Source organism: Panthera uncia, chromosome E1 (assembly GCF_023721935.1).
Source record: "Panthera uncia isolate 11264 chromosome E1, Puncia_PCG_1.0, whole genome shotgun sequence".
NCBI lineage: Eukaryota > Metazoa > Chordata > Mammalia > Carnivora > Felidae > Panthera > Panthera uncia.
The window spans coordinates 36,118,352-36,143,597 of NC_064814.1; the positions used below are offsets into that span (position 1 = coordinate 36,118,352).

General features: G+C 50.2%; 1 protein-coding gene across 5 annotated transcripts in view; it reads right to left on the reverse strand.

Moving 5' to 3' along the window:
* HNF1B (HNF1 homeobox B) overlaps positions 1-15,828 on the reverse strand; it is a 54,746-nt gene extending 38,918 nt beyond the window's left edge. For 3 of the 5 annotated variants that reach the window (XM_049636575.1, XM_049636574.1, XM_049636573.1), the window contains exons 1-4: positions 14,793-15,828; positions 9,870-10,069; positions 4,726-4,912; positions 2,570-2,805 (exon numbers count right to left, since the gene is read on the reverse strand). In XM_049636575.1, the coding sequence (XP_049492532.1) occupies positions 2,570-2,805; positions 4,726-4,912; positions 9,870-10,069; positions 14,793-15,136 (967 nt within the window). In that variant the 5' untranslated portion in view covers positions 15,137-15,828. Of the gene's footprint in view, positions 1-2,569; positions 2,806-4,725; positions 4,991-9,869; positions 10,070-14,792 lie in introns of all 5 variants that reach the window. The other 2 variants (XM_049636572.1, XM_049636571.1) reach the window with 1 other exon arrangement.
* Between the last annotated feature and the right edge of the window lie 9,418 nt (positions 15,829-25,246).

Below are 25,246 nucleotides of genomic sequence, written 5' to 3' on the forward strand. Positions count from 1 at the left end.
CCTCCACAGAGCTCGTTTTGTATTCTACACCCACGTACATTCTGGGCTTGGTTAGAGAGTGTACCTTGGCCGTGGGGCCCATGATAGGAAGTGCACCATGAGGCTCTATGGACCGTAGCCCTCCCTGAGTGCTGGGCTCCAGCCTGCTGTCGGCCTAGCCCTGGGTGCGTTCCCCAGCAGCCCCATTACACCTCACGTGCCCCCCCTGGCAACCTGAGAGGGGGAAACAGACACGCATGCCAGCATCCTGCACCCCAGGCCCCAGCCCAGTGGCCGCTTCTGCTTCCACTCCCAGGGCCAGGTCACATGTCACTGCCTCTTAGGAATAATGCCCCAGTGTGTGAAATTTAGAAGGAAATGGATTTCTGCTGCCTGTCCTTCTTCCCACCGCTGTAGTAACAAGAGTGATAATGATAGCAATTACAGTTTATTGGGAAAGATGGTGTTTATACATTCTCTCATTTAATCCTCACGTGGACCCGATGAGGTAGGCCTGACTTCTTGATTTTACAGACAGGAAAGTCAGACTCAGAGAAGTTACATGGCTGGGTCATGCTGCAGTTATGGGAATCAATCTGGCTGGCTAGATGTGGGCTTCAAAACTAAGTCCAGAGCATCCACTCTCTGGGCATGGAAAGGACTATCCTGACGAGCCCCGAGTGAAAATTAAGGCAGAGGGGAAGGGCAGCCACTGAAAATATACAATGTCCCATAATTAATGCTCCATAAATAGGAGTCTCTCCCTAGAAAGACACACAAAGCCCTGAAAGACAGCCTTGGTCCCTAGATGGTTCTGGGCCCTCCATGCCAGCACAATGTCTTCCCAAGAAGACAATATGCTCCTGTGGGCAGGGACACGTGTGCATCTATGCTGTACCAAGTGGGAATCAGCAGGCCTGAGTTCCAGTCCCATCTGCCACCATCGCTCTGTATAACTTTGGCAAGTCACTGCTTCTTTTGAGCCTCAGTTTCCTTCTTTGACGTTCTGCCCAGTTCCAGCATTCCATGATTTTTTTCAAAGGCCAACATCTAGGGAGACCCCAGAGAACCCACTCCAAGTGGTCCATGCCTTCTGGGACTCCACTCAGAGGGCTCTGGGACTGTATTTTCCACCCACCCTGCTCAGATTCCAGGACCTGTCCCTGTCCCTCCAGCCCCTCTCTGTCTCCTGTCCATATACAGAAGGCCTAAGCTAACGACCCTGTGGTGACCTCACCACAACCCCAGCTTGTCAGAAAGCTGCTGGGCCTTTGTTTGGTTTGCAGGCTCCCTGACTTTGGTGTGGAGATCACAGGTCCCAACACAATAGCCATTGTCTCCTCAATAATGCCCCTTGCCCCAACCACGCCCCCCACAGATCCAGAGCCAGCTCCGTGGATCACTGCGGGCGGCAAGTGCTCCAGTCTTGCTCAGTGCAGGCCACATGCCGTTTGCCACTGCCCTCTGAACCCTGGTTTGAATTTCCATTAAGGCACTGGGTTACTCTGCAATCGGACCAGTGTCCATCAGGGGCTCCTCTGCCTCTCAAGGGTAACCAAAACTTACTCCCCGTGTGGCTGAGCCTCCCCTTCTATGGGAGTTGGATCCAGAGAAGCCCCTAGCCCTGGCCCTGGCTTCATGCCGGACAGTTTCAGGCTCCCAGAGATCCTGGTGGGAGCACAGAGTGGAACAAAAGCTTGGGCCCCACAATACTTAGGCCAGCCCCAGACCTCAGGGCTCTCCAAGCAGTGGAGCAACCAGCAGGCAAGGAAGCAACAGACTTCAGAACCAACCCTGAGTTGGAAATGGTGCTTGGTTCTCCTTTTGCAAGCCCTTCCCCAGAGCAGGCGGGAGACCATGCCATACTCTTTCTACACGGGCACCACTCTGGCCTCAATAAGCATCCTAATTCTGGGAAGCCAGCTTTCCTGGAAGAACTAAGCCCCAGGCGGAGAAGTGCCTTTAGACTATGCGTGATGGAACACTCAGCATATAGGGCTTCCACCCTGATAAACCCACACCCCACAGCAGAGGCATGCTAATTCAGGCCGGGACCTGGCACACAGTAGGTACTCAATGAGTTTTGGCCGATTCATCAGTGCAAAGACTTTATGTGGCTGTTTCCACCCAAACTCTGGCAGAGAACAAGCAGAGACTGTCAACAGAGTGGCCCTTCCCCAGAGGCCCCTGGGCTCCTCCTGCTGGAGCTGGACAGAGCCCTGGGGTAGGATATGGACAGGGGTGGAGGAGGTGACCCCTCTGCCTGCAGTGTGGACCTGGCATGCCAATAAGGCAGCCTCTCCGTCTAATCTGACAGCCGCACTGACTTGCTGAGTCAGCAGCCACACAGGGAGAAGAAAGGGGACCAGAGAAGACTGGGGAGAGGGGCTCTTGGAGGCTGAGCAAGGACTCAGAGGAAACCTGACCACAGCCAAACACTGTTTTCACAAGAACACTCTGGCAATGGGAGGCCAGCCTGAGCACCATCCCAGAGCATTTCCTCCTCTGAAAAGTCTTGACCCAGATGAGACCCATGGCGGGAAGCAGGATGGTTGGGCTGCCGAGGCAGTGAGGCCTGGGCTGGGCTTACCTGACAGCTTATTTGGAGGAGAGGTGCTGGGCTGGTGGTGGGGAGAGCCGTGGGAGAGCAGGGGGTTCAGGTTGTGCGTCTGGTTGGAGCTGTAGGCATCCATGGCCAGCTTCTGCCGGAACGCCTCCTCCTTCCTGCGGTTTGCAAACCAGTTGTAGACACGGACCTCAGTGACCAGGTTGGAGCCCAGGCCGTGGGCTTTGGAGGGGGAGACGCCTCGCTGCAAACATTCTGCCCTGAGGATGGAGAGTGGGGGAGATGGTGAGCAAGGACAGCCAGGGGGAGGCTTGCCGGTGTTTGGCCCCAGACACACAATCCCAGTGGTCTCGGTTAGGAGTACGAAGAGGCCAAGGATAGAGCTAGATCCTGGGGAAAAGCCTGTCCTGAGAAAAGTCCAGCCTGTGTAGTAGTTCTCTGATGACATGCTGGGAATAGGGCCAAACACAGGTGCAGCACAAGCTCTGTGGCCCTGTCAGTGAGGGGCATAGGCCTCTGGTGTGGCTCCTTACAAGAAGAGAGTAGTCGAGAGGCAGGTAATTCAGGGAGAAGGTCCAGACTGGGCCTCTTGACATCTTATGTTGCTACCCTTCCCGACCTACAAAAGGTGACATCCTTCACTAGCTCTGGTTCCCTTCAAAGGGACTTCTGGTCATTTGGGGTTTGGATACCCCCAAAGGGTGCCAGGGAAACCAAATTCCTCATTTGTGCCACAGGAATCCTCCCCAAAAGGCAGGCTGGGTGAGGTACAAGGAGAACATGCCCAGGTGGCTGGTCTCCAGCTTTATCATTGCCCATGAAACCCCAATTCCACGTGTCAGAGACTTTTAGACACCATTGGATGCTAGGGGGCTTCTCATTAGCAGGGGGACAGAGTATAGGCTGTGACATGTCCAAGCTGATTGCTTTGCCTCCCCCTTCCTGGCCTGACCTCCCCAGCCATATGTTATTGCTAGAGCCAGCCCAGCCCAGAAACAGAGAGACCACAGGTGTTGGCCAGAGCAAAGACCAGACTTTTAAGAAAGTCAATGTTGGAGGGACACCGGGGTAGCTCAATCAGTTAAGTGTCCAACTCTGGATTTCAGCTCAGGTCTGAATCTCATGGTTCATGAGTTCCAGCCCTATATTGGGCTCCATGCTGACAGCATGGAGCCTGCTTGGGATTCTCTCTCTCTCTGCCCCTCCCGCACTTATGCGAGTGCTCTCTCTCTCTCTCTCAAAATAAATAAATAAACTTAAAAAAAAATCAATGTTGGAGTCAGGGAGGATGGCAGGAATGAATGAATGAATAAATAAGGAAATAAATAAGGTATCCCAAGGATTTCTAATAGTTTTCTTTAAAATTACATGTAGTTGTTAAGATACCAAAAGAACTCTATTCAGTGTGGGCAGAGTGGATTGGACAGATCTGACCAGGTCTTTTCTGCCAAGTTTCCTTTTAGACCAATGGTTTTTCCCTAGTCTGCATGGAGGTCAGACATATGATTCTCATTTCACTGGCATACTTTAGACCAGGATTCTCCAGAGTATCTTCCCTGCAATAATAGCTCATGGTGTAAATATCCCCCAGAAAAAAAAAAAAGATTCCACAGCTAGGGGCGCCTGGGTGGCGCAGTCGGTTAAGCGTCCGACTTCAGCCAGGTCACGATCTCGCGGTCTGTGAGTTCGAGCCCCGCGTCAGGCTCTGGGCTGATGGCTCGGAGCCTGGAGCCTGTTTCTGATTCTGTGTCTCCCTCTCTCTCTGCCCCTCCCCCGTTCATGCTCTGTCTCTCTCTGTCCCAAAAATAAAAATAAAAAACGTTGAAAAAAAAAATTAAAAAAAAAAAAAAAAAGATTCCACAGCTAACAATCAATTCAACAAAGCCAAGTAAGTCTCTTGACTCTAGGCCTTCTTGGAATCTTTAATATGTTACTTTATGCCATGACTCCCCAAGAGGAAGTATGCATCCAATTGATGTTTCTCAAATTATTTGAGACTTATTTGACTTATTCAAGTCTTATTTGACTTGAAATTGGGGTTCCGTGGAATGCACATTGGGAAACCCCAATTTAGCCACACTTAGCTGGATAATCAGTATTTCAATATCCTGGGACTGAGGGGATGGATCTCAGGTCCGTGTGCTTGCCTGCCTGCTCGAGCGAGTTTCTGGTCGTGTTACCTGTTGCACTCCTCCACTAATGCTTCCCTCTCTTCCTTGCTGGGGTTCTTTTGCCGGTCGTAGGCCTGGTACAAGATTTGCTGGGATGCGGGCCCCCATTTGAACCGGTTGCGACGCATCTTCTTGTTGGGGGGCTCAGAGCAGGCGTCATCGGACTGCCCAGGCCCCTGGCTCTGTTGACTGAACTCTGGAAAGAGAAACAGCAGCTGATCCTGACTGCTTTTGTCTGTCATATTTCCAGAACTCTGGACTGTCTGGTTGAATTCTGCAAAGAGAGAGGAGTAGATTTGATAGGGTCTGTAGCCTTCACTTGGCAGACAGACAGACGGACGGACGGACGGACGGACAGACAAAAACACTTTTATTCTTCTTCCCAAAGCTTTGCCATCTGCCGTTATTTCATGCGGGGTGTGGGGTACAGAGGGGAAGCCCATGATAGGCTCCTCTCTGCCCACCTCACTCTGCCCCACAAAGGCACCCCTTTCCTTTCTTTAAAGGAGCTCAAATATGACCAACCATTGTTTTTAGGGGTAATGTGTTTTCATTGGATCACTGGCTCTCAGACAATGAAGCAACCCTCTGAATCCTGACATCTTGTGTTTTGGTGTCCAAGAGGATGAGCTCAACCAAGTCTCAGGTCTAGAGGGAAAGGGCTCAAAGGTACAATTTGCACTTAGACAAAATATTCAGAGACTAAAAACAGCTTTCCCCACCTCTCCTCTCTCCTCATAGATCCTAGGGGTCCACATTATGATGCTATGTTCTTAGAAAAACCCAGGACCCAAACCTGTTGAGTGGTACTTTGAAATAAATAGAACTGGAGTTTTATATTAGAAAGAGAAGCAGCTCTCTGATTTCAGATCATTTCAAAGGTGATGGTGTGTATGTGTGTGTCCAGGGGTCCATTTATGAGGGAAATAGCCCCAGAGGGAAATGTCTCACAGACTTGCCTACACATTTAAAAGATGGCAAATGCACAAGTCTACAGACAAAGGATCTTTCTAGTAATGGCATTTAATGAGTTGGAGAAAGATAAATATAGGTGAAATGATGCTCCCTGTCCACCCAATTCCCAGGGTCCAGGTACCGTCGATACATTTTTGGTTGAATGAATGAATGAAAGGTGGCAGCTCACCCAGTGATGACACCCTAGCCTATATGGTTTAAATGAGGTTTGATATTTACTTATGGGCGAACTTTGTTGTTGTCCTCCTCATATCTGCATGAAGCAGGGTTCAGGGTCATTAGTTCCATTTTACAGATGAATAAGCATAGAGGCCAACCGCCCTGCTGAGCAAGGACACATAACAGATTCATTTCCTAACTCCTGGTCCCCATGTTCTGGACCTTGATGTTTTTCTTTCTTCGTTCCTAGAGTCCCTCCTGCAGGTCTCAGAGGCAACTCGTTCCAAAATTCTCTAAGGTTCAAAGTCGGGACTACTATTTAATGCTTGAATCCCCTTGACAACACCCTACCATGTGTTTTTCCAGTCTATTCCCTCCGGCAATAGGGAACTTACTACCAATCTAAGGATCCATTTCCATTTGGTTCCATCTTCAGAAGCAGTGGGCCTCTAACCAGCCTGGACTCAGGACTCAGCGATAGGTGGTGTTGGGCTTTGTTTGAACCGGTTGCCGATTGGCCAAGGTACAAGCAGACTCCTTGGTGGATGGACCGAACATGTCACTGGGGCCTTTGATTTGGGCCCCACCCACTTTGGATGATTCTCAGGCTACTTAAAGTGGTGTTTTCACTGGTTCCCAACACTTGCTTTAGATACCTGAGAGAAATTTCTGCCAAATCTACTGGCAGGAAGCCACTGCCTCGGTTGGATACTGGCGGGTCCCAGCCAAGTCACCTAATTCCCCCCTGCCCTCAGCTTCCCTGCCTATGGAATGGGACTGGGTGAACACCTAAGGGGCACTCAACAGTCTCTCAGAACATCTACCTCTAGTCAGGATGGTGATGGGGACCCGAATTCCTATGGATGCCATGTCTCTCAAAGTGCTTTCATACCTCTTATGTCATTTGGCTTCATGGCAGCCAACTAGTGCATTTACCTCAGGGACACTAAGAGGGAGAGAAAGAAGTTCCCCACTCAGGGTCTTCTCTCCTCACTGTGACCCTGTGGAGTCACCATAAGTAAGAGCCAAAAGCCAGTATGGATAATCCCAAGGACCCAGGATCAACATGAGGCTCTTCACGTGCTATGAAGAGATGTGATAACCATGAATATTTATTGAACCACTCCCCTGGAGGGGTATCGTACAAGGTCCTCTAAGTATATCCCTTCGTCTAGTTCTCACAACCTCTACATGCAAGAAGTATCATTATCTCCACTTCGTAACTGAAGAAACAGAGGTTCAGACTGGTTACAGGACCTGCCCGAAGTCGCATGAATGTGGGGCATCAGCCAGGACATAACCCAGCCTAAAGACACGAAGTTCCTTATCAGCAGCCTATGCATCATCTCTTGCTAAAAACAAAACCCAACCAATACATGCCCCAAACCTTCCAGTCTGACTTGGGTGGAGGTAATACAATGGACTCCACTGTTGTCTGTGGCAGGTGTGAGGCTCACTCAGCCGCCCAGAAGCGCGGGGCTGTCCTCTGAGGGGGCAGCCACTGGCACTGTGTTCAGAACTATGTGTGTGCCGGGATCAGCCTTGATACATTGCCTGTGGGGGCCCAGAACCATCCAGGCTCTCCCCACCTCAGGGCCCTAGCTTCTCAATTTTTGAAGAAGCAAACTCTGGTCTCTACCACCTCTCCTCCACTTCCTTCTAGATTAATGTGGGGTGGGGGGAGGGGAGCGGAGAGACAGAAAATGTTCACTGCCCATAAAAATTACCTTGGAGAAGCTGGTTTCAACAGCCTCTTTACAGACTCAGAGCCAGCTTGGACAAGCAGCTTCTCTATGTGCAGATGGGCCCATGAATATTATCACTTATTAGTTTTAGTTTCTCAAGAAAATTTATGTAATCTTTTTCAGGTTATTTATTTGAGAACGGGGGAGGGACAGAGAGAGAGGGAGAGAGAATTCCAAACAGGCTCCGCACGGTCAGCACAGAGCCTGACTCAAGGCTTGATCTCATGACCGTGAGATCATGACCTAAGCCAAAAATCAAGAGCTGGACGCGTAACTGACTGAGCCACCCAGGCACCCATGTATCATCTTTAAATTCTCCCATTTCTTTCTCCTTCCAGACACCCCATTCACTTGTGTCTCTCTTTTATTCATCTCATTTCCTAATTTTTATCCCATGTTTACGTGTCTTATATTCATCCTTCAAGAATTAGTTCCAACATCACCTCCTCTAGGAAGCCCTCTGTGAGGTCTCTAGGCAATTTAGCAGTTCCTCTGCTGCCCCTTGTGTACACCTTTATAACAGCTCTTAGAAAGCTGCTGTCATGATCCACTCAAACATATCATCTCCCCCACTGGGCTGTAAGTCCCTGGAGAAAAGGGCCTTTGTATCTCACAGCCCCACACAGTGTTTGGCACCTAATAGATGTTCATACAGTATTTACAGAATGAAGGAATGTTTCTTAAGGTTTAGGTCTCATGTGGCTTTAAACCAGTAATAACAATAACTCAAAAAATCCCTGGCAGAGCCTGTCGTATGTTTTTGTAAAATGTTTCTTCTCAAGCATGTGGTGAAACTTTCTAGGACTTGTGTGTTTTTCAAAGCTTCTAGCTGGCCTTTCCTGTCTCCCTCTCCTTTCTGGGGGGACTCTCATTGAACACAGAGAGGCAGCTCAAACTGGAGACACCACATGGGGTTTGGATTGGAGCGAGGGCAGGCCCAATGGTTCCCTGGCCTTCGGAGACTGTGTCTCCTGAGAATGTTCTAGGCCTTTTCAGGAATTACAGAGAGTTGCTTCATGTCAGACACACAAATTCTTAAAGACCTAGTCACCCTGGATGGTGAGTCAACCCAGAGTGGGCCTCTTCTCCTATGCCGCTTTGCTTCTTCTAATCTATCCATTTAATGCTTCAGACAAGCAGCCACAATAGGAGATGGAGGTCTAAAACCTTTCCTTCTGCCATGAAGGCCTTTCCAGCCCACAGACATTGAGACCATAAATACTGAAACAATCACTTCAGAGCAGTGTAGGACAGAAAACAAGAATGATTTTAAAAAGTGGCCATCCAGTGAGAAGGGAGAAATTCCAACCCAGAAGGCAGTGGAAACTGATATCTTAAAGACAGAGAAGCCCACGGCCCAGAGGATAGTATAACGGGAAGGGCAGAAGCTCATACAAAACTTTACTAGGAAAGGGGCTGATGGAAATAATTAAAAGATAATGGAAGTATGCTGTCCTAAAATAAACAGAGAATATCATTCAAATGCTGTTCCAACTTCCCGACACTTCAAAACAAAAATCTCTTGGTATTACTAGGAGGAAGGGATGTTGGGACAGAAAGGAGATTTGGGGATGGGGATGGAAATGACAAGTATTGATCGGTCAGAGTTCCAAATGCAGACACTTGTGCTGTGTCCTGATTTAGCCAGAGAACCTTCTTCATCAGGCAGTGTCACTGGCTCAAGTCTCAAAGCTTTATGGATTTTGGTAAATGTGAGTAATCACCTTGAGTTGCTTCGGGATGCGCGCGCACCCTCCCCCCGCCCTCCCAAATATCAGGGTCGAGTTCTGAATACCTCTATATATAAAAATATCTTCAATTTTGTATGCTCTCTTCAGAGGAGAGGGAAGAGAACAGGAACAGTGATCAATATTATTGATCGCTACAAAATGTCTTCCTTGGAAACTCGGATCTGTGGTTATATATCAAGGGGGAGCTGCTTGGCTGACTTGGGGGACAATATTCCACTGTGACTTACTTGGCTTCAAAGAGAAGGGTGTTGGAAGCAGGGACCAGAAAATTCAAGGTATACTACATACACTAAGCACTTGTCAAGGTAGCTGGCTGGGTAGTAAGGACCATGGGAAAAGAAAATGATTGAAGCCAATCCATTGTACAATAACTATGGAAACCAAATCCACCTGCCAGCTTCCTTATATTTGCCAAGTGCTATGTAGGCCTTCTCAATGAAGGGGAAACGAGGCATCCCACGGGGGTCAGAATCAGGGCAAAGGTCACCACGGGTTGAGGTCGAGGGGGGATTAAAGCACTTACGTCGGAGGATCTCCCGTTGCTTTCGGACGTACCAGGTGTAGAGGGCTGCTCGCTTCTGGGTCTTCATGGGGGTGCCCTTGTTGAGATGCTGAGAGAGGTGTGACTGGTTCAGACCTGTGACGTCGACCACTTCCCTCTGGGGGATGTTGTGTTGCTGCATGTAGCCCTTGATCATTTTGGCAGCCCTCCAGGGGTCCTCACTAGACAGATAAGCAGATGGTTAGGATTCTGGTGGAAGATGTCTGGGGAGAAAGATTCTCTTTTTAGGAGTTTTACCTAAACTCTCTGCAAAACTTTGATCTTCACCCACTTCTCCATCCTTGGGAGAGAGGGGAGGCCAAAACAGAACCTAGAAAAAAGGGAGATGAAATCTTCCATACAGTACACTCCGTCCCTTTCACATGAGATCAGGAGGGTAAAGGTGAGGAGGACTTCCTGTCTTCAGGGATGGGACAGCACCATCAACGCTCTCTCTCATTAAGCAGAAAGAAAAGTTCCCATTTTGTTTTGCTTTCCTCCATTTTCCTGGAAAGCGAGGGACCTGAAGGCAAGAATTTTCCACTTCTGGAAAGTGGAGATGCCATTAGCTCAGGGCGGGGCTGGCTGATCCTGCAATGATGGGGCCAGCATCAGTTCTGATGCTAGACCTCTTCTACCTTATTTCCATTCCGAATGGGTGTCTTGGTGTCTTAGCTTATGCGATTGGAGTGAAACGCGTGCCCATCTCCTGAGAAGCAAGGAGAACTTCTTGGCCAAATGCTAAACAGTTTTCAGAGTTTCAGAAAAGTTTTAAGAACTACAATGATGTTCCTCCTGGAGTGAAGAATTGTTCCAGTGAGGTGAGGCAACTTAAAAAAAAAAAACAGGGGCATCTAGGTGGCTCAGTCAGTTAAGCATCTGACTTCAGTTCAGGTCATGATCTCACGGCTCATGAGTTCGAGCCCCACATCGGGCTCTGTCCTGACAGCTCGGAGCCTGGAGCCTGCTTCCAATTCTGTGTCTGCCTCTCTCTCTGCCCCTCCCCTGCTCTTGTTCTGTCTCTCTCTCTTACAAGAATAAATAAACATAAAAAAAAACAAAAACAAAAACAAAAAACAAGTCACCAGAGCCCCACCTCTCAGATGAAACAGAGTGGGGATATTTTCAATTTCTGAATCAGATATTAAGCATTCCAAATGCCATGGTCTCCTGTATTCTTGAAGTTCCTCCCTGATATAGGGTAAGGGTTTCTGGAAGGCAATGGCTTTCATAAATTTCAAGCTTGGGATAGAACTTGTGTATGCTTTTCATTTCTCATAAACACAGGCACGCATAAGCTTCTTTATAGCAATGTACTAGGGCCTTTGAACTGCACTTAAAGTGTTTTCAACTTCGCTAGTATGTTTTATTGCTTATTAACTTAAAAGTGAGAGATATAATTTAAAACAAGAAATTAAGAAAATGAGGCAAAGTATAGAACAAAAGTATTAATGCAATACATCACATGTACTGTTTGTTTAATACAGCTGTGTATTTAACTTTTAAAACAGACCCAGCACCCCTTTACTGTATGCTGATGTGCCTAGTAGCCTCATAGAACATGGAAAAAAACAAAAAACAAAAAACGAAGGGAAAAAATTAGTTTCATACCAAACAATAAAGAACGTGTAAAGCAGAGGACAAAACGGATAGTGTTGTAAATGAAATAGCCAATTCATTTCTAAATGGTGCCTATCGTAGGTCAAATAAAATTAGTTTTTGCTTGATGAATTTAAAAACCTAGTAATTTAAACATATTTTGTAAGCATTTGAATAATTGTGGCTATTTTAACAAGTCTGGTATTAAATTCGTGAAATCACAGGCTTTGGTGGAGATGTTTTTGGGAAAGACAAACTTTTAAGATTAATTATATATGTTAGTACATTTCCCGAGTATCTATAAAGCTACATCCAAGTAACAAAATATAATAAACTAACAACAAAAACAAAAAATGTGAAAACACGTTCCAGTTTCACACATGTAAAATTCACCTTGACTAAAAGTAGTGTTAACAGGTCCGTGGAATGCACATACCCGTATAAACACCCACGATCATTTTAAAGCTTACTTCTGACGAGTATTTCCACAGAGGTTTTTAGGGCGGAAAAACATTTCCAACAAATACAATTGCTTCAAAAGTTAGAGTGTTTGGATTTTCAAAGTTAATATCGCTTTAACAGATTCTTTGACTATTTCCGTTTTGTTCAAATTTCTTCACCTGTGTTCATTTCGTGTGTCTCAGAAACCTAGCAAAATAGTGTAATGTTCTTTAGAGCGAAGGGTTCTGTGGAAAGAAATATTAGCTTAACAATTGGAAGGTTAAAAAAAAAAAAAAGCCCAGGGAAACCCTGCAAAGCAGCAAACCTTTGAGCCCGCATCTGAGGACAGGAGTCAGGGGTAAGATGGCGCAGTTATTTCTACCTTTCCAGCTCTGACCACAGAATTCACCTGGGTTCACCGGGAAGCGCCCTGAGAGCCGCTTACGTTTGTTCATTGGAAATACAGCTTACATGGGGCGGGGGGGGGGGGAGTTCCGACCCCCAAAAATACACGGACTCGGAGAAGCACAAGCCGCCACCGTGCTCGGGGCGCAGGTGTCAAACGCCCGACCCCAGCGCCCCGAGTGGGCCCAGCACGCTCCTTTTCCAACAGTGACTTTGCTGCCCACGAGCAGGAAAGCCCTGGACCCCAGCACGGCTCGCCCCGCGTTCCTTAAGAAGCCTCAGCCCTGGCTTCCTCAGGGAGCAGCCCACTTTGCAAACGCTGCAGGCGCCCCAGGGCAGAGGCCGGCGCTGGAGGCTCCGAGCCCGGAGCCCGGGTCCCGGGGCTGGGCGACGCTCAGTCCCGGACCTTCCCCTGTCGCCTTTCCCTTCTAGGAAGTATAAAGAGCGTCCAGGCAGTCCAAAGAGTGAATTTAGTTCTGTTCTCTCGGCTTTAGAACAGGGTGGGCAAAAAAGGGAGTGCTCAGAAGCCGACCGTGCAATGACCTGGGAACCGCTAGCAATTTCTTGAAAAATTACTTTAATAAAGTCTGAGCACTCCCGAAGGTGGGGGGAGGGAAGGCGGCGCCCGCCGGGGAAAGCGGGGGTGGGGGGGGGGACCTTGGGTCTGTCCAGCGTCTATACCGGGGTGAGGGGCTCGGCCCCTCGCCTTCCTCCCCGCCTCGCTGGAGCCAGGAGCTGGGCGGAGGGCACAGGGCCGAGGCCCGGGCAGGGCCTGCAGGTGCGCGCGACCCGGGGCGGCCGGGGCAGTCGAGGTCCGGCGCCGGGGGGCTTGGCTGGGAGCGCCCCGCAGCGCCCGGCGTGCGCGAGGGCAGCGGCTAGCCGACCCGCGTCGGCGTTTGGATTTCCTTCCCCCTCTAAGCCGCCTTTACAACTTCACCAATGAATAACCCGCCTCTCTTTTCAACCTAATCACGACTCTTTGTGTATCTTTCTGTTGATGATTTATAGAAATAAATTAATAACACCCTAACTCCACGTGCTGCCGTTTATGTTACATCTCTGCTGCGTCCAGCCCAGCGCGGGGCTGGGTGCGGAGGGGGCCCTGGGTCGCCTCGCGCTGCCCAAATCTTCTCCGAGCCCCGCTACAAGCGGCCGCTTGCAGCCAGGTGGATGGGCCTGGGCCCCGCTGGCTCCCCGTGGCAGACGGCGGGAGCTCGGTTAGCCCCGGTCGCCCCAGCTGCTTCTCTTCCGACCCCTCGCCTTCCTGCGCCCGAACCCCGGCGCGGGAGAAACCTCCGCCGCTCGCGGAAACTGCGAGGCAGGAACCCCAAACCTACGAATGGCCAAATACTTTGGGGGGGGCACTAGAAATCCCCCCATTGTCTTTGCTAGAGACTAAGCCGCTGGGCCCTCAGATCGCAAATTCAAATGCAAGGTCACATCCCACTCCAAACTGCTGCTGCGGCCGTGCGACCGAGGCTGCCTGAATCAGAGCGCAACTTTGGTCCTGGCCCCTGCCTTGAAACCGCGGCGCTCAAGTGTCCGAGGCCACGCGAGGGGCTCGGTCCTCAAGCCAAGCGGCCGAGAGAGACGTGCGGTCTAAGGGTACCGCTGGGCTCCTTGGATAATTAGTAACCAGCTGTCAAAGCCCTCGGCCGGTCGGAGAGGCCCTGCAAAGGATCCCGGACCCGCCAGCCTGCCTGAATTCCCCAGGACGCCGGGATGTCGCCGGGATCTGGAAACGCCCTTCTTTCTCAGTAGGCGACCAAATCCTCTGCGAATGTGGTCTTAGCCGCATTTGCCCCCGCCCCCGCGCCCCCCGCGCTTGCTTAGATACGTGCTTCTTTTGCCCCGTGCGGGTCAGGCCGGGCCCTGCGACACGCAAACATTTCCTTTTGCAAATCTGAACCGGCTTTGAGGATTCCGGATAATCCTGGGGCCTTGCATGGGCGCTGCAGATGGGAGTGCCCTCCAGAGCACTGGCCCCCCGAGTGCCGGCCCCGGGTGCCCCCAGGCCCTCTGCAAAGAACAGCAGTACGCTGCGCCCGAGGCCGGCCTGCGTTTCCCGGGACCGGGTAGGAGGCTGGCCCGGGAGAAATGCTCGGCCCGGGATTTGTGCGGCCCGAGTCTCTGCTCCTGGGAAGTGGCCACCGTCTCACTGCACCCACCCGCACCTTCAGTAGCGCGCGCAATCCTCCCGCAAAAGGTTCCGTCGCTGCGGTTCTCCCAGGCCGGGAGGACCCCGCGGTCCGGGGCGCTGGCCTGGGCAGGGGGAGAGGGAGCTCGGGATTCAGGGCCCTCCGACTGAGGTACTGGGAGGGGTCCAGGTGTCGGGAGAGAAGCGGAGCGCCCCCCGGGGGACTTCCTTGGTGGGAAACGGACTTGGCGAGAGGGGTCTGAAGCAGCGGAGCTCAGGCACAAGGCCCGGGCTCTAGGGGCTCCACCTCGGTCCGCGCCTACCTGAGCATCCGGTCCACCTCCGCCCGTTGCTCGGCCGCCTCCTCGGTGTTGAGCGCCTGCAGCTCCTTGAGGATGGGAGGGGTGTCATAGTCGTCCCCGTCCTCGGAACCCTCGTCCCCAGACAGGCGGCCCTTGGCGTGGCCGTTCGTGAGAGTATGGAAGACAGGCTTGGTGTCCGGGTCGGCCCCACTCCCGGGGGACAGGGGCAGCGTCTCCAGCTTCACCCCGAAACTCGGGGATGGCAGCAACTCCTCTAAGGCCTGGACCAGCACCTCCTTGGTGACCCCGGAGCTCAGCAGGGCGCTCAGGAGTTCTTGCTGGAGCGACGTGAGCTTGGACACCATTTTCCAAGGACAGAAAAAGAAGGGGGTGAGGGGGTGGGCGCGAGAGAGGAGGGTGGAGGGGAGTTTCACAAGCGAACCCCAAGTCCAGGAGCCCCCCCACCCTTCAGACACCTGTTACTCCCCGGGGTCCCGGAGTCTCCTCCGAGAGGAGTCAGAAAACTTCTAACTTGCCATGATCGCCACCATTAGGCCATATAAGATATGCAAATTAGTGGGGAGGGCCCGGCTTTCGGCAAGATGCAAATGGTCGTGGGGAGGGGGGAAAAGCGAGAGAGGGAGCGCATGAGGAGCAGACGTGGAGAGCTGGAGACCCGGGCCGGGAGCAGGGCTTGCCAGGGTCCATTGTACTCACGCTGGGGGGCTGAAGACCTTCTTGTACTGGTTCTGTTTATCAGCCAAACTTTAGCTGACCTTTGGACTTGGTAAGCAAGTAGCTTGCAGCCTAGTGTGGGAGGCTTTGGGGCTTTTCCACCCGCTGCGGGTCCAGTTTTAGTCTGGAGAGAAGAAACTGCCCTTTGGGGGTTCAGATGAGAGCTGGAAGAAGTTAGGGTGCTCTTGGAAGGAGATGGAAGAGGATGCAAAGAGTAGAGACTTTCGGAGGCATCCCAACAGGACGCAGGTGGCCGGCAGGGAGAGACAGCCTGGGGAGGAGAAACTGACTCCTTGGGAATGGACGCGGAGACCCGGGGGAAGTGGGGGTGTCAGGCGGGGTGAGTGCGGATCGCTGCGACCCCATTTAGCTCTACCCCTCCTACCGTTCTGCAGACCCCAGGCCCTTACCACACGGTCTGGAGGTTTGGATCTGCAGAACTGCTGGCCCGGAGAGCGTAGGCGAGCGGGAAGGAGGCCCGGAGAACCCTTGGGAGGAGGCGCCCACTAATTTATGGTCAGGGGAGTAGCCAAAGGTGAGCCCCGCAAGCAGCCAGGCTGCACCTAGGCTGCCCAAGCCTCGCGGGAGCTGGCCGCCTGGGCCATGCTCTCCTGTTTAAACCCGGAATATCAAAGCGCCTCCGCTTTCCGGGCAAAACTAGAATCGCTGGGCCTTCTTCCTAGCCGTGAAAGCAACGCGTGGCCAGCAGCTAGCTGCGCAGACGGTTGGAGCCGGGTGTCCCCGGGGCCACTGCCTGCTGGTTTATTCGCAGCTCCAGGACACAGCAGTTCCCAGGATGGCGCTCTGCGGCCGCGAGGTCACCACAGCACTGGTGGGAGCAGACGCCCACCAAGCCGCTGAGGGAATGAAGTTTTTTTCCACCTGGGTCCGGGTCAGGAATGAAACCGGAACCGTTCAGCTTTAGGAGAGTTTCACCTGCATCTCCCCAGGGCGCCGAGGAGGGAAAGGAAGGAGGCCTGGGGCGCACCTGGACGTGCAGGCTGGTTCTGACCTGCAGAAGAACAGGGCAAGGGGCTTTTTAGGATCCACCGTTCACAGACCCATAGGCAGAGGACACCCCCTGACCCTCTCTAAGCCTCAGTTCCTCATCCGAGAAATACTGCAGCGGACAGTGCAGGGGGAGGGGTGGTGCATACATTGAATGAGACCACCTGTGAACCCGTTGGTCTAATAATTGGTGTTCACACTTTTCAGCCTGGAAAGGGGAGGAAGCCAGTTCCCAGTAGGAAAATCTAACCCCTTTGGGGACTTAGTGTTCTCAGAATCGGGCAGATCCAGCACTGGGGTTGGAGGGACTGGGAGATTAGGGAGAAAAATTCAGAATCAGCAGGGAATTTGCAAAGGGGCTTCTAATCAAAATCTCCTACCATTCCTACCTTTAAAAGGCAGGAGGAAGTTGGGACTAGTTCTGGGAAATGTGGAATTTCAGCAAGGGGGAGGAAGGATCAGCGGCTCTCATCTGCTTCATTCTGGATCAAATCTCTTAGGTGTGCTAGAGCTGAAGCTCCAGGGGCGACTGATCCAAGTTTGACTGCTAAGAGTGAGGCTGCCTCTTAAACACGGGTTCTGCTGGGGATGCCTGGGACACGTGCCTGGAGCCAGAAGGAAGGGGGTGATTGTGTGCATGGAGTGTATGGAGCCTTCCGGGAAGTTTACACTGTCTCAGGCTCTTCCCTTGAGAAAGGGTTAATAAGTTCATGGAAATGAGGGTCCTTCATTTCACCCTATTGTCTTTTAGTTTGTTGTGACATATGGCAGGTCCTTGCCCCTCCCAATTCAGCCCAATGGGAGAACATTCTCTGCCTACCGAGATCCCCTCAGCCAGGATAATGAAGTGTTCAGAGTAAATGTCCCTGGAGAACAATCTCTTTTTCTCTGTGTCTCACTTGCTATCATGATAGAAGCAGTCAAGTGTAATTGAAGATCAGTTTCTGTGTTCGGCTGGGAAAACCCATTAAAAAACCAGCAATCACTTCCCTTTTAACAACAAAGCTTTGATTTGTAGTTCTAACTACCATGTGCCCTGTCTGACTCAAGTTTCCTTATCTCTCAAAATTCAGGTGGTAGCAAACCCATTCTTTCCCCTCTACCCCAGGCCAATGATGTGAGCGTAGGGGAAGTTTCACTTTCAGAGGGAAACTTCCTATGAGTGTCCAGGTATGCCTTTCAGTCAACCTGACTCTTCATGTCCAGCACTTCCTGTAATCCTCTTGCTCATTCCTACCTTGGATACGATACCTGGTGTAATATGGGTGCTCAGTAAGTAACAGCAACTATAGCTCTGTGAGCAGATCCAACACCTACCTCTTCATATGGATATTTAAAAGGAAAAGTGTAATGATCTCAGCAGATAGTTCTTCAGGATGTGGGTCATAAATGCTAATTCAATGAGTTATCTCTTAAAACCCTTTGGTGAAACTTCCCCCAAATAGGGGAAACAAGAGTACAGTTGAAATACTTTGTACTTATGCTTCACACGGGATACAATGGTGATGAACTGATATAGTTAGCCTCCTTTTAAAGGTGGGAAAATAAACCATAAGACTTTAAAGGAGGTGGCTTGCAGCTCTTGGAGTAAATGAGGGGCTGGGATTGGGGCTCAGGACTTTTGAGCAGGGTTAAAAGAGGGAAGTCTCCAGTTTTTACTGCTTTGGGAGATGGGAAGTTGAAACAGCAGAAGTGAAGGATCCACGGCAGAGAAATAGAGGGTAGATGTTGAAATCAAACAGACCTCAGTTTGGGTCTCAGATCTGCTTAACCAGCGGTGTGACTTCGGCATAGTGCATCATCACTCTGACCCTCAGATTCCTTATGTGAAAAATGATAATACGCCCTACTGGGTTTTTGTGTGAGGGTTAAATGAGTTAGTAATCGTGAGTTCCCAGAGGATGACCGGCTCCCACACGTTGAGAAAGAAGCAGAGATATAGGTCATGAAAACATGCAAACAAGTGAGGCAGCTGATCTCTTTGATATCATTCATTCCTAGCTTATTTTTTTTTAATAGTCACTGTATTTAAAGAGATCATACTAAGTTCTTCTACTCAAAAAATGCACCTGCAGGTTAAATCACAAGATTTGCTATAGGAAGTGCAGGCCCTGGTGTAAGGTCATTTAAAATTCAATTGGCTCATTACTGGATGAAGGCCTTTGGAGCACCATGTTGGAAATTTCACAGGATGGCAAACGTAGTTCCAGTGGATTCAACTCTCCTGTGACTTCATAGCATAAGTGATTTTCCTTTTCTGCTCTTGGGCACACCATCTTCCCCCTACTTTCCATGGCTACCCTCCTTTGCTTATAGCAGAGAGAGCCTGGTCCTCTACCTCCTACCACTCCACTCTCCAAGGCTCTCCCATTGATTTGGCAGTCCCTAGAAGGCATCAAAACGAAATCTTCTCTAGAGTAAAACATAAATACTGTTCTATCCTGCTCTGAAGCAGGGGAGGGTCTTACTATTAGCACTGTCCATAGCCTAGAGAACTTTCTGCACTGCAGGGTTAGAGTCTGAGGTTCCAGCTCTGGATACAATACTCCTTTCTGGAGGACTCTTTCACCTTCCCAAGGGCTTTGGTGAGCATCCTTCTCTGAGCCTCTGATTCTGCTCTTTGAAAAATAAATCTTCTATGATTTGACATTTCTAAATGGTTCCATATTACCAGGCTATCTGTTTCCAGGCCTTTGGGCAGATGGCTTAAGAGCTCAGACTGGACTTCTGTGTAATGCTGGCCACGGGGCTTTTGAGCAGCTCTCGGAAAAGTACACCACAGACAGGAGACTCCATGAGGGCAGGGACTGTCTCAGATCCTCCTCTTCAATGCCTGGAGAGATGCTTGATACATAGCACATGCTCAATAAAATAGCTGTTGAACAAAGGAACAAGAGATCATCTCTGGATGCCACCACTAAGGAAGATTTTTGTTGCTTTATGTGTACTGCTCAATTTCCCAAATTGTCAGCAATTAAGTTGTAGTTTAATGTTTATTTTTGAGAGACAGAGTGCAAGCGGGGAGGGGCAGAGAGAAAGGGAGACACAGAATCCGAAGCAGGATCCAGGCTCTGAGCTGTCGGCACAGAGCCTGACACGGGGCTCGAACCTATGAACCATGAGATCGTGACCTGAGCCTAAGTCAGATGCTCAACAGACTGAGCCACCCAGGTGCCCCTGTGTGGCTGTGTTCTGATGAAACTATTTATAAAAACAACTGGCTGGCTGGAATTGGCATATGGGCCACAGTTTCTCAACCCTTGGGTAAAGCACTTACACAGGTAGAAATCCAGAGATCTGAAGAGATCTTGTAGTCATCCCATATCACAGTCTATTTTCAGGTTGGGGAAGCAGATATAGGAAGGAGAAATGCCTTTCCCAAGAGATACAGAACATTGCACTAGAGAAATCCTAGCATTGGAGCCAAACAAACCAGCTGCTTCTGGGGGGTGGGGTGGGGGTGGGTATGGCTATGGCTTTGTGCAAGTTACTTAATTTCTTTGAGTCTTTGTATATATCATCACCACATGTAGATGGTGATAATCATGGAATTTATCCCTTATAGGGTTAATAGAAGAATTAAATTTGATAACACAGGAAAACATCTTGTTATGGGGGCTGGCCAGAGTAGGGCTTACCTACAACCAAGTTGCTTCCTCAATCACAGGACGTGGTTCAGGGACTCCCTCCCTCCCTCCCCGTCTCCCCCACTGCCTCTCCTCTAAATGGAGAGCTTCTGGATTGAGTTCACTGACAAATACTACCAAGCGTCTGCTATGTGTGAAGCCCTTTGACGGGAGAGCTGTGAGCTAATAACGAATGAATACAGGAAAATCTCAAATCCCACCAACCCCAGGCCTCAGCTTTCTTTCTAGAAACCCCTTCCCACTCTGTGCTTCTATTTCCCAAACATGCTGCTATCAGATGATCTTCGTCGGGGAAACTCCTAGGGGTAGCAGAGATTTCCCTCATTTCGATTCAACAACCCACATCCTTCTCCTGGGTCATTTTTAGAAATAGGGTGTTCCCAGTAGCTTGTAAAAGATTAAATTAAAAACTAGCAACCTAGTACGATATTAAACTAATAAATACTACACCTCGCACAGAGAGCCTTCATTCCAGAGCAATAATCTATTCCTCCTCCTAGCACAGCCATGAAGAGTGATTGGCAGTGGGCCCAACACACAGCAGGTACTCCATAAGTGTTTACTGGACGATGTGGGCTCGGGTATGTATTTAGAAAAAAAAAGAAGAGCACTAGTCTTTACTAAAATCCCTTGGAATCTGTTTCCAGATTAATATTCAAATAAGTGCTAGTGAGGTGCCCTTGCTATATTCTCCCCTTCTCCTCATGAACTTACGAGATAGGTGGTATCAACCCCACCTTATTGATGAGCAAATGGAACCTTTGAGAGAGAAGGATTGGCCCAGAGACCCACACATGGTTAAGGAGCGGAACCTGGGATCTGAATGACGGACCTTCTAATCCCGCGTTCTCAGTGCCTCTTTTCTGGCCCTTCCTGGCAACTTCCAAACCCTCCACCCATCCAAACCGAGGGGGGAGCACGTAGGAGCACCCCGAATGGTCTCGGCACAGAGAGACACCTTGTGATCAGGTGTGTGAGAGACAGATCAGTCTTTCCTGTCCAAGGAGATATCTGCCACGTAAAGAACTGTAATACTTGAACAGGGTTTAGTGGTGTGCAAAGAGCTCTCTCCTTTCCTTTGATCCTCAAAACAGCCCCGTAAAGAAGGCAAGGCAGGCATTACCATTCCCGTTTCACAGATGAGGAAGCCGAGGCTCCGAGAGGAAAACCGACCGACCCCCTGAAGGTGGCAGACCCACCACCTCTTGACCCAAGTCTTCTGAATCTAGAAGCCAGCGTTTTCTCCACAACACTGTGTTTGTGTAACGACAAGGTAACACAAAGTGCGGCCCACGTACAAGACCTAAGAATAAGACACGCCCAGAAACTCCCATCTCCACTCCTGAAAAGCTGCACGAGTGCTGGGAAAGACACCGGGTCCAGTCTATGAGGCAGGACCCGCCAGGCACTTGCTTTACCCTGTGCCTCCCCCACCTGTCTCCTCTCCGCCCCCCCTCCCCTTGGTGGCCCCTGTGCTCGCTCTGCCTGCTGTGTCTGGACAGGAGTGCTGTCTACCGCATGCACCTTGGGCATGACAGTGACCACGGGACCCCACGCTGAGGGGATGGTGTCCTTCAATGCTCTTGTGACTAGACACAGTCCCTGCTCCCAGGCCTGGGGGTAAAGAGCATTGCAGGGTTGCTGACTCAGTGTAGCAAACATTTACTGGGCACCCATTACGTGCCAGGTGTTGGGGTAGGTGTCCGGCCACTGAGATGGGCAAGATTCGATTTATATAGTGGGACGTAGAGACATGTAAATACTTCTATTTCTAGTTAGAATGGAGCGGCTTTATAAGAAGCCCTGTGCTGACTGTTTTACATAAGACATCTCACTTACTCCTACTAACAGCCCCATGAGACAGTATTATTACTCCTACTTTTAGTTTTCTCAGCTGATGCTCAGAGCGCTTGAGGTTCAGAAAGCCGGTTACTGATCATACCAAGTTAGAAATCAAAATAGCGCTGTCTGGCTTCTAACATCTGTAGCCAAGAGGCAGATACAACAGGGGAATCAGCATGGGGCTTGGAGTCAGGCTGATCTGAGTTTGAAATTTGCCTCTTCCACTTCCTAGGTGTGACATTGGGCGAGGGGCCGCTCTGAATCTCAGTTTCTTCACCTATAAAAAAAGAAAACAGCGTAGAATTTGGCAGGAAAGATAAATACATAAACCACCTGGCACAATTAATCATAGAAACAAATGCTAATAATCATAGGGAAGCCAGCAAAGTGTTGTAGGGGCTCAGAGCCCTGGAAGGATAAGTAGGATTTTGACAAGAAGTCAGAGAGTGTTTCAGGCAGAAAGAAGGGCTGAGCAAAGGCTTCAAGCGCAAACCAGATTCTGCAGCTCCTCTGAAAACTTGCTTTAAAATTCATGCGCCACAGGAAACTTTCCTGATGAGTTCTGTTCCTTCTAGCGATTCCTGGCCCCCCACGGCCTTCTGGGATCCGCTGATGGCTCACTCTCTTAGGAAACCCCAGCAAAGCCTGGAATGAGTTTAGTGGTTCTCAGCCAAGGCTGGTTTGGGCCCCTAGGGCAGATTTGGCATTGTCTGGCAGGGTGTTCCTGGATGTGCTTGGGGTTTAACGCACTGTAGTCCCTGTCCCGAAATTCTTAATCATTTTACATTTGAGTTTCTATTTTGTAAGTGAAGACTGATGGGATGTCAGAGCTGGCCCCAGGGGCTTGGAGCCTCAGCTCACCGGAATCATCTCCTGTCGCCTCCCTGACTTTCTGGGATAGAATTTCAGGTCCAGCTCCTGCACAACCTGGTGTCCCTAGCCCTGCCAGACCTGTCTCCCCACGCTCACCCGGCAGCCATTGCCTCCCTCTGTGCCTTTAGGGGATCTGACTGTGGGCACGGGGAGACTGGGATAGGCTGCTCTGGCCGTGTGGTATCTCAGGGTGGAGCATCCCTGACACAAGCTGGCAATGCCACGGAGCATGAGGCGGGCGGCTGTGTAAGGCCTTCACCAAACCACATCCTTGTAATACCTCTGGGGGTTGCCTGTCTGTGTCAGAGGAGCAGTGGTGGAAAGGGTACATGCATGGCTTGATTTCCATGCCCACAGATGGGGCACCGTGACCTGGGCAGCTGACTGGTCAGGAGGGAAACTGGCAGCTGGTGATGGAGTGCACGTTTGCACACTGAGTCACAGAGCAGTCCCCAGACACCTATGGGGGCTTGCACTAACCCCAGTAGCGTGTCCCCATTCCCCAGGGAATGAGACATGAAGTAGCAAATAAAAACAGGGGAGAGGGAGGGAGGAGAGAAAAAGTGTGTGGGGAGGGGACGGAGGGAGGGAGGGCAGAGGGAGAGAGAGAGAGATCACTGAAGAATTGAAAAATCTTTATATTTCAGGATCTTCAATAACACTCGTTTTCCCTGCTTTTTGAATAAAGGGTCCCACGTTTTCATGTTGCACTGGGCCCCACGACTTCTGTAGTCTAGAGACATTTTTTATTGTCCTAGCTAGGGGTTGCTACGGCACCTGGCAGGTAGAGGCCAGGGATGCTGCTTAAACACCCTGCCACGCACAGGACAGCCCCCAAAACAAAGAATTATCTGGTCCAAATGTCAACAGTGCCGAGGTTAAGAACCCCTGGGGTTATCTGCTCCTCCTTTCTGCTTCCAGTATCTTCTGCACTTATCTCTCCCTCTGCTCTTTGCCCACATGGTTGAAATGACCTCACCAGCTGTCTAGCCTGGGGGCTCCTCAAAGGCAGGGTTGCAGTTTTATTCATCTCTGCGTTGCCAGATCCTAAGGCAGCACCAGCACATAGTAGGTTCTCAGCACTCACGGACTGGACTGACCAGTGGGGCCTACGAATTTACCTTCTCTTCCTTAAACCTGTCATTTTGTGGTTGTGGGAAACGTGAAACCACTCTGAGCTTTTCGGAGACGCTGCATGATTCTGTTTTATCTCCTCTAAGTGGATTGTAAATATCTAAAGCCACAGGAAAGAAGCTTTCTAAATCTTCTGTGTTGGTCTGTGGTCCTGAGAACGAGCCCTGCCCTGCCGGCAGTCTGTAAGGTGCTTGCTGGCAAACCACTTTCTCTCTGTGCTGATGCCACCTTTCTGCATGTCCAAGGCCCAGACAACATTCACTTATTCATTCAACAAACAGCCATCAAGCATTTACTCTACGTGAAATGCTGGGAGCTTGGAGACCTTAGAGGTAGAGCTCCTACCCTCAAGGAGTTCAGTCTGGCCAGTTCTAACTCAGCGAAATTAAGCATCACAGTTGCTGTGAAATTAGCCTTCAGAAGACTAATGATAAAACAGAGGAGAGAGAGAAGATCCATGACCCCATTTCTAAGGGAATGCCCTCAAGCCCTGTTTGGTCCCATTGGCGGCACTTTGTGTGCTCGCTGAGTGTCTATGTGTGGGGGGCACAGTTCTCATTCCGGGGGGCAGCAGGGAGGAAAGCCGAGGAAGGCTTGGCCTCACAGAGCTTTCACTCCAGCAAGAGTGGGGGGACCCACCACAGAACTGGTGAGCGAGTGGAGCCACAGCCGGTCGGAGGATGGCATGCTCTGGAGAGAGGTCAAAGGGCAGCCAAGTGAAGGAGCATATGGGAGACATGAGGTACTGAGGGGTCTTTCCAGGGAAGGCTTTCCAGTGACAGAACTGAAAATCAAGCTCGGTGTAGTTTCTCAGCCTGTAGTATCCCCTCAGCTTGGGGCCCTGGGAGCCCAGAAATCCCCTCTGAGGGTAGTCAAAGGCACTGACTGTTAATAGGAATGGGTTGAATGGTTGAATGAGGTGTTAGTTTTTTTTTTTTTTAAGTTTATTTATTTATTTATTTTTGAAAGAGAGAGCACAGGAAGGGCGGAGGGGGGGTGGAGGGAGAGAGAGAGAGAGAGAGAGACAGAATCCCAAGCAGGTTCCATGCCGACAGTGTGGAGCTTGAACCCACAAACCATGAGATCATGCCCTGAGCCGAAATTGAGTTGGATGCTTACCTGACTGAGCCACCTAGGTGCCCCTGAACTATTAGTTTTTAAGGGGTTTTTCTTTAAAGCAGTAATCTGTAAATGGTTTTCCCAATTATTCCTTTCAGTTAAAATAAAAATATTCAA